General features: G+C 40.2%; 1 protein-coding gene across 7 annotated transcripts in view; it reads left to right on the forward strand.

Moving 5' to 3' along the window:
- The window catches only part of CAB39L (calcium binding protein 39-like), a 181,906-nt gene that overhangs the window by 136,563 nt on the left and 30,523 nt on the right, over positions 1 to 14,820 (forward strand). For all 7 annotated transcript variants that reach the window (XM_014537204.1, XM_014537203.1, XM_014537205.1 and 4 more), the window contains 3 exons: positions 1,767 to 1,935; positions 11,292 to 11,351; positions 13,518 to 13,583. In XM_014537204.1, the coding sequence (XP_014392690.1) occupies positions 1,767 to 1,935; positions 11,292 to 11,351; positions 13,518 to 13,583 (295 nt within the window). The remainder of the gene's footprint in view (positions 1 to 1,766; positions 1,936 to 11,291; positions 11,352 to 13,517; positions 13,584 to 14,820) is intronic.

A 14,820-nucleotide genomic window follows, 5' to 3' on the forward strand; every position in this document is an offset into this window, starting at 1 on the left:
GTCCCGCTCCGCCCCTGCCCAGGTCTCAGGCCTCTGGCCGGGGCGATCACCAGCTCCACCTCCACGGGTGGTGTCTGGCACTGCCCGCCCCACCTCCCCAGTCCCCGATCTGTGGCCCGGATCCCGCGGGCGGCGTCTGGCGCTGCCCACCCCACCTGCAGTATGCAAATTTAACGGCCATCTTTGTTGGGTTAATTTGCATACTCTTCTGATTGGCTGGTGGGCATAGCGAAGGTATGGTCAATTAGCATCTTTGTCTTTTATTAGTGTAGATTATATATATCTGTCCCTTATCTTTTTTCTGAATTCCAGATGGGTATATACTACTGCAAAGGTGATATCTCTAACTAGATATCAGGCATCTCAAAGTTAACATGGTCAAAGACAATCTCTTAATTTCTAACGTGTTCCTCGACTAGTTTATTCATTTTAATGAATGGCACCACCATCTACCCAATTATATTTAAGCCCAAAACACAGAACTCATTCTTTAATCTTCAGTTTCACCCCAAATGTATTCCCCTGCCCTAGCTACATCAGCAAGTCCTGTTGACTCTTCCTTCAAACAATATGCATGACCTGACCACAGCCAGCGGTTCTACTACTACTACCCCAGTCCAAGCTACCATCATCTCTAGTTGGACTTTTTTGCTTTAAACTCTCCAAAGACTCCCTATTGAAAGTCCTGTAGGTTATCAGGCCCCTGCCCTTTTCTGCACTCCTGCCTCATTTCACACCATTCACTGCTCTTCCCCCTGTACTTCAACTACACTGGCCTTCTTCTCTAACTCATCAAGCTGGTTCTTGCCTTAGAGCCTTTGTACAGTTAGTTCCCTTTGCTTGGAATGCTTTGCCTATTCCCTGGCGACTCAATCTAAAGTAAATTAAATTAAGTAGTAGTTACACTCTAAATATACCTGTTGTTACCGGAGCCCTGGGGTCTAGGCTAGAAATAGAGTACCCACAGAATCATGACTCAGGTGAAGGTTCATTAAAGCTTCGTGCACATAAGGAGACAACACTTAGAAAACAGGAAAGATGCTACTTTTTGAGCAATGGCTGGGGAGCAGTTTTAAAGGATTTTAGACAGGAAAGATGACATCTAAGTATAATGTCTAAGCATGTAGTGGTGGGGCTCTTTGGTGCTTGCACAGTATATCATGTTTCTTCGTGCGTCACATGTCTCATTAGCGTATTAAATCTCCTCCCAGGGTGTGTTTTTTACTGTTATAATGTCGATAGGTCATGCAATAGTTGTTCTGGGGCTAAACTGCACATGCATTAGGGTTGGGATACTTTCCCCCAATAAAGCAGATCTCTGGCATTGCTTTGTCTGGCCTGTAATTGGATGCAGGGTTTGAGGGGCAACCAAAGGAAATGCCAATCTTATCATGACAGGCTCAGCCTGTCACACTATTTTTATTCTCTTTAGTTTAAGAGCGCTTCTCAGAAAATGAAATTATCTTTTCATTTTTTATAGCCTGCCTCTTCCCCCACCAGATGTAACCTCTCTAAAATATGGAACAAGTGACCTTGACTAGGAAGCAAGTGACCTTGTCTGCTTACTGATGTACCCCCAGTACCTGGAATAATACCACACACATCATAGATATTCAGTGGGCATTGGATGAATGGTGTTTGAAAGAACTATGACAAGTGCTATCTATGCCTCCATTAACAGCAGTATTGAAAAGGTTCTTTTGATACTATTAATATTATTTTGTTAATAGGATAACAGAGTTCTCTATCTCTTGTTTATGCTTTAGATATGAAGCCCCACAGATTGCCTTACGTTGTGGAATTATGCTGAGAGAATGTATTCGACATGAACCACTTGCCAAAATCATCCTCTTTTCTAATCAATTCAGAGATTTCTTTAAGTATGTGGAGTTGTCAACATTTGATATTGCATCAGATGCCTTTGCTTCTTTTAAGGTAATTTTTTTTCCTTAATAAAGTAGATCACTTAGTTTCAGCATTTAGAGTCACTTGGCCTCTGAAGAAGCAATTTAATTTTAAAAAGCAGAAAATTCTATTTCTTTGGCTTGGTCATAGACAAATGTGTATGATGTGGATCATAAGAGGCATTAGAAAATAGAATACAGTCTATTAGGCCAGTCTGCCACATCTCAACATACTGCCACAGCTAATACAGAATGAATTCCAATATATAAATAGGAAAAAACAGTACTCTATGTATGTCATACTTTTATTTATGTTAAAAACAAAGTGCATAAGCTTCCACTTAACGTGTATATGTATCAAATGCCTCTGGAAGGGTATATGGGAAATAGAGTGTTTGCCTCCAAGGAAAGGAATTGGGTAGTGAAGGGAAGTGGAGAAGTACATCTTTGAAAATGAAGGACATAATATTATTTTATCAGTGTACTTTTAAATTTCCACATGGTGGAACAAGCACTAATAAATTATATTGTATGTTTTTTATAATCTTACATATTCCTAGAAACTTTTTATATACTTTGTTATTATGTAGGTGTTAAGTTTAATCTAATTTAGTTTTTAAATTAAAACATATTTTTAATTGTGGTAAAATGCACATAAAATTATCATTTTAACCATTATTTAGTGTATATTTTAGTACATATGTATATTCATATTGTCATATAACCAGTTTCTATTAAATAATTTTCCATTTCCCTCTCCCTCCAGCCACTGGCAGCCACTTTCTCCTTTCTGTTTCTATGAGTTTGATCGTCAAAAAGATGTTCAGAGAGCATATTAGAAAATACTGTAGCTAGTTTGCAAACTAAAATACTAGCACTTATACATCCAATGAATGATATCCCCTTCAGGTTTCTATTTTAGAAAGCCAGGTACTCATTCTTATGATTCTGTCATTGTTTAGTGTATTTGAAACTGGTATCAATGTTTGTGGCATGTTCATTTTTCTTTTTTAAAGATGTTTTTATTGAGTTTTAGAGAGAGAGAGGAAGGGAGATGAAGAAAGGAATAGAAACATTGATGAAAGAGAAACATCGTTGATCAGCTGCCTCCTGCACACCTCCTATAGAGGATCAAGCCTGCAACCTGGGCATGTGCTCTGACCGGGAATTGAACCGTGCCCTCCTGGTTCGTGGGTTGATACTCAACCACTGAGCCATACTGGCCTGGCAGCATGCTCATTTTTCAATAATGGCAAATATTTTTAAAAAAATACTTTTATTGATTTTAGAGAGGAAGGGAGAGGGAGAGAAAGATAGAAACATCAATGATGAGAGAGAACCATTGATCGGCTGCCTCCTGCATGCCCCCAACCATGGTTGAGCCCGCAACCTGGACATGTGCTCTGACCGGTAATCGAACCGTGACCTCTTGGCTCATAGGTTGATGCTCAACCACTGAACCATTTTTGCAGGTTCAATTCCCAGTCAGAGCACATGCCCAGGTTGCGGGCTCATTCCCCTGTAAGGGGGCATACAGGAGGCAGCCAATTGATGTTTCACTCTCACAATTGTGTTCATTTTTCAATAATGGCAAATCTTTATGCTTTGAGGGCAGATAAAAGTTTTAGAAATAGCAAATGGCTATTTGATTCCAGGTGGGGTAAAGTGGCCATTCAAATTAGTTAGAACTGTATTGGGCTTTGGTTATAGTAATTATTGTGATAATAAAAAACAAATTTTAAAATAGCTAAAATGGAGCCTGATTTTCTTCATTGTCTAATAAATAGGCTTTCAATAGCTATATTAGAAGAGGAATTCCAAAAATATTTTAAGCTGATGACATAACAGCATCATTAAAAAAAAGACTTTCAAGAAAGTTGATTATAAAATAGACAAGATCATTTAAATATACATATTCAAATTTGTTTCTTTAAAAGCATTTCAGCAATTTACTTGTTCTGTTTATATAATTCTAAACTACTTTTTTTCCAGGATATAACCATATATTTTAACTGTAATCCATATGTGACTTTTGATTTTTTATATATTATCATAAATACTGTTTCAGCCCTGAGCAGTGTGGCTCAGTTGGTTAGGTGTCAACCTGTGCACCAGAAAGTTACAGGTTCAATTGCCAGTCAGAGCACATGCCCAGGTTGTGGTCTCATTCCCCTGTAAGGGGGCGTACAGGAGGCAGCCAATTGATGTTTCACTCTCACAGCTCTCTCCCTCTCCTTTTCTCTCTCGCTAAAAATTAATTTTAAATCTTTCAATAAATAAATACATACATACATATTTCAACAATATTGACATAGTTCATATACTAATCTATACTAATAAAAGGGTAATATGCTAATTAGACCAGACATCTTCCGGACAACCTTCTGGACGTCCTTCTGGACAAAGCCACAGTGGTGGGGCAGAGGCAGAGGCAGTTAGGGGGATTAGGTCGGCAGGCAGAGTGATTAGGGGCGATCAGGCAGGCAGGCAGGTGAGCGGTTAGGAGCCAGAGGTCCCAGATTGCTAGAGGGATGTTCCCGAGCGGTCCCGGTTTGGAGAGGGTGCAGGCTGGGCTGAGGGACACCCCCCCCCTTGCACAAATTTCATGCACCAGGCCTCTAGTCTATACTAATAAAAGGGTAATATGCTAATTAGACCGGATGTCTTGCAGTCATCCTTCCAGACAAAGCCACAGCAGTTGTGAGGGCCAAGGGCCAGTGGTGCAGGAGGCGGTGGCTGCAGTCCCACCCGCGCCACCGCCCCTCCTTCTGCAGAGGCGGCACTGGGAGAGGCGGCGGCGCCATGGTCCCAGAGCCTCCGCAGAGGCTGGACAGGTTGCCACCACAGTGCCTCAACCTCCCCCACCCTCTCCCCCAGCCGGCCTGGCCCCAGATCACCCCCCCACAAGTGGGCGGGGGGGCGGGACCAGCGCTAAGAAGCAAGGGCCAAGGGCTGGCAGCCACGGAGGCAGGCTTTGGCAGCAGCAGTGGGATGATGGGGGTGGCACCTTCCCCTGATCAGCCAGTCGTCTCCCTCAGAGGGAGGCCAGAGGCAGCAGCAGTGGTGGGGTGATGGGGGTGGCACCTTCCCCTGATCCTCCTGGTCGCCTCCTGCAGAGGGAGGCCAGAATGTAGCTTAGGACATACCCTGAGGGCTCCCACACTGTGAGAGGGGGCAGGTCGGGCTGAGGGACCCCCTCCCCCAAGTGCACGAATTTTCATGCACCGGGCATCTAGTATTAACATATATTTTAATCTTGTTACTGTATGTAAACGATTATGATAAATAGTACTTTTTAATATCTCCCCACAGCCCTAGCCAGTGGATCATGCATCAGCCTGCGGACTGAAGGGTCATGGGTTTGATTCCCAGTCAAGAGCACATACCTGGGTTGCAGGCTCAAACCCAGCCCTGGTCGAGGTGCCTGTGGGAGGCAACCAATCCATGGGTCTCTCTCACATTGATGTTTCCCTCTCTCTGTCTCTTCCCCTCCCTTCCACTCTCTCTAAAAATCAATGGAAAAATATCCTCAGGTGAGGATTAATAACAACAACAAAAATAGCTCCCCAGAGGTAGAGAAAGGTGAAAGCAGTCATTGCTTATACTGAAAAGTATATATTATCTATAGACTAGGAATTTATTCAGCCTGCTCTGAGAAGGTTCCTTAAATCTACTAAAAAGTATATTAGCTCACATGATGGCAGAGAGAATGTTAGAGAGCAGAAATACTCAAGAAAGGGAAAAGATTAGCGTGGAGCAGGAAGAAGGGGGAACTTCAGGAGAAGAAGAAAGAACCTACAGGCTGGGCAGGGAGAGGGGCTTCCTGTGCCAAAGAAAAGAGAACACTAGTGAGTGGACTTCACCCTGAAGATAGCCTGGTTAAGGGGTAGGCAAGGCTGGGTAGCTGCTTGTAACGCAATCTATGAAGGGAGCCAAGATACCTCCGGAAATATAATGAAATGAGGAAAATTAAATTCATATGAACGGTCAGGGAGAATCCTATTTGAGGATGACAGTTTGCTGTGGTACTTTTGTTTTAATAGCAGGGTGTGCAGGTTTGTTTGAGAGCAGGGCTGAATTGCCTGAGACAGTAAGTAGAGCAAAGGAGCTGTAGTGCCGTCGTCTCTAAAAGCTTGAGCCAAATCTGAAATAAAATATCAATCTAGAATCTGAGATTGAAGGAAGGATAGTCACCAGCCTGCTCAGGTTTTCCACATGTCTCCATCCAGTCCTGCCTGCTCCCCAGATTCTCCCTGAGAAAACGGGAGAGAGGAAGAGCCCTTACCTGGAAGTCTGCGATAGATGGAAAAGAGCAAGGGAAAGAGAGAAGGGAAGAAGGAGAAATTAGGGAGAAGACAAGATGTAAAGGAAGAAGAAATCTAGAAAGAACAGCAAAGAGTGAGTGGAAGGAAGGAAGGGTTGGGGAGAGAGAGAGTTGACTGGTGGGTAGAGGGAAGGGGCAGGGGGCAGGAAACATGGACATGTGTTCAGAGTGCTGTGAAACCCTAGGAGTCTTTTCATTTCACAGGCCTCTTAGTCTCACCTGGCAAAACAAAATGGTACAGTGGCTACAGATGAATCCCACCTCCAAAAGAGTATATCTAGAGCACATGGTGAGAGCGGCCGTGGGGCATCAGATATGAAGAATGACATTTAACACAGAATATGATTCAGTTTTTTTCCAGCAAAATATCTGTGCCTAAGCATCTTAGGAAATGTTTTCTATTAATAGATACTGTAATCCTATTTTTTCCCTTTTCTATTTGATGATGAACACAGGTAGTTGCTTTAAAAAAAACGTAAGTAAGACTTCACAAATAATTGTAAACATAGTACAAATTTTAATGCAGGAAAAAGCAAATACAGATGAATATGTATTTTTGGAAGTTTCCCCAAAGATTTTTCAACATTTAATAGAATAAACTATACTTGATAATAATGTCTAGTTATCATATGTTCAGCCCACTTTAATTTTCAGCACAATATTGAATCGCAAAAAATTCTGATGTTTTGATTTTTATTTCAGCATATTGTTTGTTGAACTTAAAATTTAAATAACCAAAAAAATTTTCTAGTATGCTATCAATATTGGAAATGCCAATTTTCTATATTTTTCTAAAATTCTATGGTTAATATATGTAACAATGACCTTAAGTCACTTTTCTTTTTTAAAGAAGCTGGTTTTAAGGGATATTGTTTATTTGGTTTGGTTTTAGTTTGGTTCTACATTAGTTTGGGCTTTGTGTTGTTGTGGTTTTTTTTAAATATTCTTATTGATTTCAGAGAGGAAGAGAGAGGGAGAGATAGAAACATCAATGATGAGAGAAAATCATTGACTGGCTGTGTCCTGTATGCCCACACTGGGGATGGAGCCCGAAACCCAGATATGTGCCCTGACCTGGAATCAAACTATGACCTCCTGGTTCATAGGTCGATGCTCAACCACTGAGCCATGCTGGCTGGCCTGGGCTTTTGTTTTTAATCTCTTAGACAAACCTCTTTTGTTTTGAGCTCCAAGGTGACTATTGCCCAATTTAGTCATTCATGTTTTAATGTTGTTAGTTTATGTTTTTGTCATGGTATTGTCTATAAATTGACCTTCCCCAAAAACGATTTCTTACAGCCATGTTTTTTTCCATCCCCCCTCCAAGAATCAGGATGATTGAAGTAGTTTGAATTCCATCTCTCTGCCACCTGACTAGCTGTATGTCCTTGAGCAAGTTCATTTTTCTTATCTGTGCAATGAAGAAAATACTTCCTGCTTTGTGCAGTTGTGAAGATTAGAAATAATGTGTGTGAAGTACTCGGCACCCTTCCTTCCCCAGCATGTGGTAAACCCTTAACAAATGCAGCTGCTGCTGGTGGATCTATCATGTTCATGCCATTGTGTGTCTCTTAATTCCACCCACCACTAAAATATCAACATCCCACTTGTTTTTAAAGCATAATACTTATACTATGCAAAACTTACATCTGTTAAACAAAATTGTTAGGAGGTGGGATAAACAGTATATACTGTTTCAAATTTTTAAATTTTAAATTCTTTAAAATTTGATCTTTATTTTTATTTGCAATTTTCTGCTTTTTCCTTTTTGGGTAAAATCCTAGCTAGTTTCTTTTTTCCCCACTTCGTTATATGCTCTATAATAATGCTGCAATTATATTTGTCTATGTATTATGTGTATATATGCATGTGTTTATGTTCAGCAGGTTCTCAAATAATGTCACCTATATATATAATCTATATATATAAAAGGCTAATATGCTAGGTGTCCCTCTGCCCATCTGACTGGTTACTATGATGTGCACTGACCACCAGGGAGCAGATGCTCAACCCAGGAGCTGCTGAGCTGCAGTGACTTGGCAGCAGCGGTTCTCAGGTGACACACCCCAAAACCAGAGAGGAGGAAGCCCGATTCCTCGTGGGGCTGTGCAATTCCAACTTCGGCCATGGTTTATGTTGTTGCTGGGGCACTGTTGGCCTCGAATCTGGTTTACTGCACACTTGTGTTTGCATTCCACACCCTGTACGACAGCAACTTTGCAGAGTGCCCTCTTGCACTTCGGTACCCCTCTGGGGATGTTGGAGAGCCAGTTTCAGCCCGATCCCCACAGGCCAGGCTGAGAGACCCCACCTGCAAGAGTGACCCCGCTCCGCAGATGCCAGGGAGGGACCACTGGAGGTTGGCTCCAGGGTGTGTCCAGCCCATCTTGCCCAGTCCCACCCTGCCAGCTACCTTCTAATTAATTTCCTTTCAATATGCACTGGGTCACTAGTTTCATTATAACATTGTTGAGATGCTGTAGGAACTTAACTCTTACTTATGTCAATTAGCCTATGGTAGAATTGGTTTGTTTTTTTGTGTGTGTATGGGGTTTTTTTGGTCGGGGGGGAAAGGGGGCTTGGTTAATCTTCACCAGAGGATATATTTTCATTGATTTTTTTTAGAGAGAGACACATTGGTTGTCTCCAGATTAGGGCTGGGGAATCAAACCTGCAACCCAGGTATGTGCCCTTGATTGGGAATTGAACCTGAGACCCTTCAGTGCACTGGCCGATGCTCTATTCACTGAGTCACACCAGGCAGGGCAAAGTTGGTTTTGTTTCACTTAAAATTACAGAACTTATTGGCAATGTTAAGTGAGGACTTACTGTATATACAGAGTATAACCCCTCCAGTTTTGTGCATACATTTATTATATACATAAACTAGAGGCCTGATGCATGAAATTCGTGCAAGGGGCTCAGCTCTTGCAGCCCCGACTTTATCTGGAAGGTCGTCCGGATGGTTGTTCTGCTGTTTGGTCTAATTAGCATATTAGGTCTTTATTATATAGGATGTTAGGGTATAGCTATGAATATATAATATATACATACTCAAGTGTAAGAGCATGTGTGAGAAAGAATACAAATCATTTAGTGGTCGTATCCATTATATACATGTGCTGGAGAAATTCTATCCTACCATATTCTTCTATTATTGAATTTTTAAGTTATTTCAAGTTTTTTCCCCTTAGAATTTTGAAGGAGATGTTACTAACAGAACTCCCTCCTGATTCTTTGGTGTATTACTAATGTGTAGTGAACAGAAAATCTTTCCAGGCAGCATGCAGTGGCAGAGTGCTTTTTGTGTTGCTACTGTTGCTGCATGTGCAGGCTCTGGGGCAGAGGGAGAACATGGGCCAAACTCTCAAGGCTGACAACTTGTGGCGGGTGGAGAACTCCCATGGTGCATCAGTCCTGGGTCGGCTCAGAAAAATCACTGATACTGCTGAGGATCTTTAGGAAAGGGGTTGTCTGCAAACTAGGTATTCCAAATATCCATCTAGGAAAAGATTAGGGACCCCAAAGGAGGCTGTAGGACTACCTTACTCTCTCAAGGGTCCGTGATAGAGGAATAGTTTGAATTTTTACTTCAGACAGGCCATGACTGAATCTCTGTAAAAGATCCCCCCCGTTTTTTATCCTTGCCCAAGGATATGTTTTTTATTGATTTTTAGAGAGACAGAAAAAAGGAGAGATAGAAAGAGAAACATGGATGTGAGAAAGAAACATCAATAAGTTGCCTCCTGTACACACTGTACCTAACTGGGGAATCAAACCTGAAACTTAGGTGTGTGCCCTGATCTGGAATTGAACCCATGCTCCAACCAACTGAGCCACCCAGCCAGGGAAGTTTTCAACTTTGAAAGGGTGCATTGTGCTAATGTGTAACTCACAGCCCATTAACCCCAGAGCAGGACGATATGAGATGGCCCCCGTTTTAAAATTATAGTTCCAGAACAGCACACTTGTTTGGCTTCAATGTTCTACAGGGAAAAAGTACCACGTTTCCACTGATAGGCCCATTGGTCAATCATGAAATGAAATTAAGTTAGTCTCACTGTTTTTGAACTTGAAAATTATAATACAAAATGCTTTAAATATTTTAATTTTTATTAAAATAGAAATATATGGGTTTTACCATTGCTGCTGCCTTCTTTGTGAGATTATTGTGTGTATCTTCTATATGCTTTTAGGAAGTTTTAATTAAATATGTACTAAAGTATAAGAATTTATTTTGGAAAGTTGTGAAATTCTTGTTAGGTTTTTAATTAAATTTTGAATGAAACCTAAATAGGGTATTTAGCCTCTAAGCTTATAAAAGGGATTAGGTGAAGCTTGTTTTCTTTCCACATTAAGGTGAATTAAGGATATGATTTAGGTGTGATTTGAAAACAGTCAAACGTTCCTTTATGCTTTTGTCCAGTTTTCTGAGAGTTATGTCTGTAATAAGATCAGGCTGCTTGTCTTCAACTTTGAAAGGGTGCATTGTGCTACTGTGTAACTCACAGCCCATTAACCCCAGAGCAGGGCGATATGAGATGGCCCTGCTAAATGTCATTCTTGTGCTTCCCAGCATCCTAGGCAACTCTATTTTAAAAGTGGTTAAGAAAAAAAACTAAAGCTTAAAATCCTTTAAAATCTGTTAACTTATGAGATATGGTCTTAGTCCATTAAAAAAATGATTAGTTATTAATGATACTTTTAAAAGATCATCATAAACTTTATTTGAATATTATATCATATGCACAATGTAGAGTTGTGGCTTGAAGAAATATACTGTAAACTCATCTCTAAAATACCATTTGTTTTAGTAACTAAATTATTTCTATAACTTAACAATAATATAAATTTAAAACACACTTGTTTTTAACATGAAACAAGCTTGTGTTTCACATCTTAAACTAAGAATGGAAATAATTTTGTGATATAAACAAAAAGTTTCTTCTGAAACTTATATGTTTCAAATTAGTGGACTTATTAAATCTTAGAAGGAAAAGACAGATTTTTAAAAAACTTTTTAGCTATGATCATTTTGTTTCACTTGGTTCTTCTTTCTCTAGGATTTACTAACCAGACATAAAGTGTTGGTAGCAGACTTCTTAGAACAAAATTATGACACTGTAAGTAGAAGTTATTTTTAAGTCTTACCTTATTCCTCCCTCCCTCCCTCCCTCCTCCCTCCCTTCCTTTCTCCCTCCCTCTCTCTCTCTTAAATTTATGAGCACTTATTCCTGTTTATGATCCACTATAGAAATCCACCATGTCAACCATACATCCAATTGGTCTTTTACCCAGAAGCCAGGTCATCAGGAAACCTTGTGGGAAATTAGCAATGGCAGGAGATCAGGGCTTTCTCATTTTTCATATCTCTTCCTAGTGTTATACTCTGGAGCTCCAAGAAACAACTAGCACCTGCTCACCTTGATCTTGACTTAAGAGCATCCATGTTGCCCTTAAGAGCCAGTAGGTAACTCTTCCATATGGAAGAACACCCCACCCTTACTAAGATAAGTCATTTGACCTGGTCAATAATTAGTTTTACTTACTAGTAGAAATACCAAAATATTTATATTTTCTGACTCCCTTCTCTAATGGTGAATCCAGCTCATCCTTTTGTCATTTGGATTAATGTGACACTTCTAGCAAGCTTTCCCTAACACACCCTTACACACTCACACCCTTACACACACACACACACATACACCCTCCTGGCCTCCCTCCCCTGCCCCTCTCTCACTGTTTACCATGTATTATTGTGTTGTGGCTGCATCTAACTAGCCGGTCCTTGAGCTCCCTGAGAGGCAGAACTTTATCTGTTGAACACAAGGGTTCAGAGTACAATAAAGACTTTAGAGTCTGCTTGTTTGGCTTCAAGACCCAGCTCTCCCTCTTACTAATTGCGTGACCCTGGGCAAGTTCCTGTAACTACTTCAAAATAAACATTTTAATGCCTACCTCATAGGGCTGTGGTAGGAATTTGACAAGATTTGAAGTTTTCAAGATAGTACCATGGTAAGCACTCAGTATTAAGTTTTATCATTATTACTTGTATCCCTAATACCTAGAATAAATAATAAGTCCTTCATACATAATAAGTCTAGTTACTGTGACTTTAATGTGAACTACATGCTTCTTTTATACTTTTCACTTTCTTAATTCTCTCAGTAATTATCGTCAGTGTGCTCAGCTTACTTTCATCTCACTCGAGCACACACACATCCCTCCCACTTGGCCCTCTGAGGACCAGGGCTGTTTTGTACCTTCTTCAGCCTCTGAACACTGTAGCTTTCAATTCTCTGCTGGTCTTGCTCCTTCCACCTTAGTAATCCCTGAGTGCATCTACACATGGTGGGAAGTTGACACTGAGCTTCCCCAGCTGCTGGCTCCCTGAGTTGATTGAAGGGCTTAAGTAATGATTGATGTTCAACCACAATAGGAAACAGGGGCTCCAAACACCAGTGTCCCCCAACCTCTGGGGAGAGTAGAGGTGCTCCAGAGAGGCTAGTTGGGATTGGCATTGCAGTCTTGCAGCAAAAGTAGCCCTATTTCCTCTACATCAGTGGTTCTCAACCTTCCTAATGCCGCGACCCTTTAATATAGTTCCTCATGTTGTAGTGACCCCCAATTTCATTGTTACAAATTGAACATAATTAAAGCATAGTGATTAATCACAAAAACAATATGTAATTATATATGTGTTTTCCGATGGTCTTAGGCGACCCCTGTGAAAGGGTCGTTCGACCACCAAAGGGGTCGCGACCCACAGGTTGAGAACCACTGCTCTACATATTCATGCTATGAATTTGACAATTTGATTTTTAATGAGTTGCCAGGTGAAACCCTAAATTATTTAATCTTTCTCAAATTATTCATAGACTACCAGCAAGTCTACATAAACAGATTTCTTTAATATGGCATAAAATGCGTTGTCTTGCAACTCAATAGATGTTTTATTCAAAATGATTTATTGTGAGTATTCAATTACTACATTTTTCTACCCTATTTATAATTTGCAGAACTAAAATAAAATAGAGAAGTATGTCTCTTGTATCACCTGACCTTCCCACTCTCGATGTCTTTATGTGCAAAAGAGGATGGGGAAAGGGGAAACCTCCCAGTGGACAGTGGTGGTCAGTCTAGGGTTAAACACACAGAGATAGAAAGCACAGCAGCTGGGCTGCACTGGACTCAGGGATTGGGTATTTACTTACTTCTGAAGCAAGCAAGCAAACCTAACGCAGAGAAATAACTATTAGTTTTACACTGTAATATTTTTTTTTCATTAGATTTTTGAAGACTATGAGAAATTGCTTCAGTCTGAGAATTATGTGACTAAGAGACAATCTTTAAAGGTAATATCAAATTTAACTTAGAGTCTCCATAAATTGATGTCTTGGTATTAAATGATTGGTTTATTAGTAAGCAAGTAAATACAAAAAAGTTTAAGTATCCTTTTTGTAACTTGAGAAATATTTTATGTTACAACTATACTTTATAGCAAAATAATGTAAGTGTCTTGCCTCAAATACTTTTTAGAAGTAACTATAAATAATAAGTATGTGCTACTATACAAAAAGTGTGTTGTGTGTGACCACAATTTGAGATTACTAGTATATCTCCAATTTGAGATTATATCTCCTATGAAATTCCTGTGGAAATGCCATTCTCCCTCATCAAACAGGGAGCCCAGCAGAGCAGGGCTACATCTGTCTGTGAGTGGCCTTCCCTCCCTCAGTGAAAAGTGCCTGGAAGCAGCCATTTATCCAGGAGGGACATTTCTTGCGTATTCTGCCCAGATACAGTAAACCCTTAATTTTACAGACCTTGATTTAATGAACTTCAGATTTAACAGATAAAATTTCTGGTCCATATGTCATGTGTGAAAATTAATACCCTGATAATTTTAAAATGCTTTTAACTAAGATTTGCTTATAATTAACAGGTTATTTTGTTATTCATTCACTGTTATTTTTAACAAATTTTAGCAAATAGTCCATATGTTGGGAAAAACACTAGTAATTTTGTTGAAATAAATATTATATACCTACAATTATAGTCTACATATTTAAATCCAAGAGTCACCACCCATAAACAGTGTTCAGCAAATGATTAGCGCGTGATCACACCACATGCATGGTCATTGGTGCTGTTGTCCAATGGCATGACTTTCTGCAGCAGTTTTAACTCCACCGATGTTCCCACCTGCACTAAGCCACGCCCCACCATGTGCAGTTGTTTACTTGAGGTGACTGGTAAATGCATGCATTTACTAGATCTATTCAGTATACATTTAAAATTATAATAATACATATAGAAAACTTTTCTGTGAAATTAAACTCTTTATGCTTACTTAATTTTAGTTACACAAACATCCTATCTAATAATAGAGAAACATGGTAATTAACCGTAACTTCGCTACCCTTCCCATTGGCTAATCAGCGAGATATGCAAATTAACTGCCAACCAAGATGGCGGCCGGCAGCCAGGCAGCTGAAGTGAACAGGAGGCTTGCTTGCTCCAGTGATGGAGGAAGCCAACGTTCCCCGCCTGCTGCTGGCAGCCTCTGAGCTGCACTCTAAGAAACAATGT

Source organism: Myotis brandtii, unplaced genomic scaffold, assembly GCF_000412655.1.
Source record: "Myotis brandtii unplaced genomic scaffold, ASM41265v1 scaffold174, whole genome shotgun sequence".
NCBI lineage: Eukaryota > Metazoa > Chordata > Mammalia > Chiroptera > Vespertilionidae > Myotis > Myotis brandtii.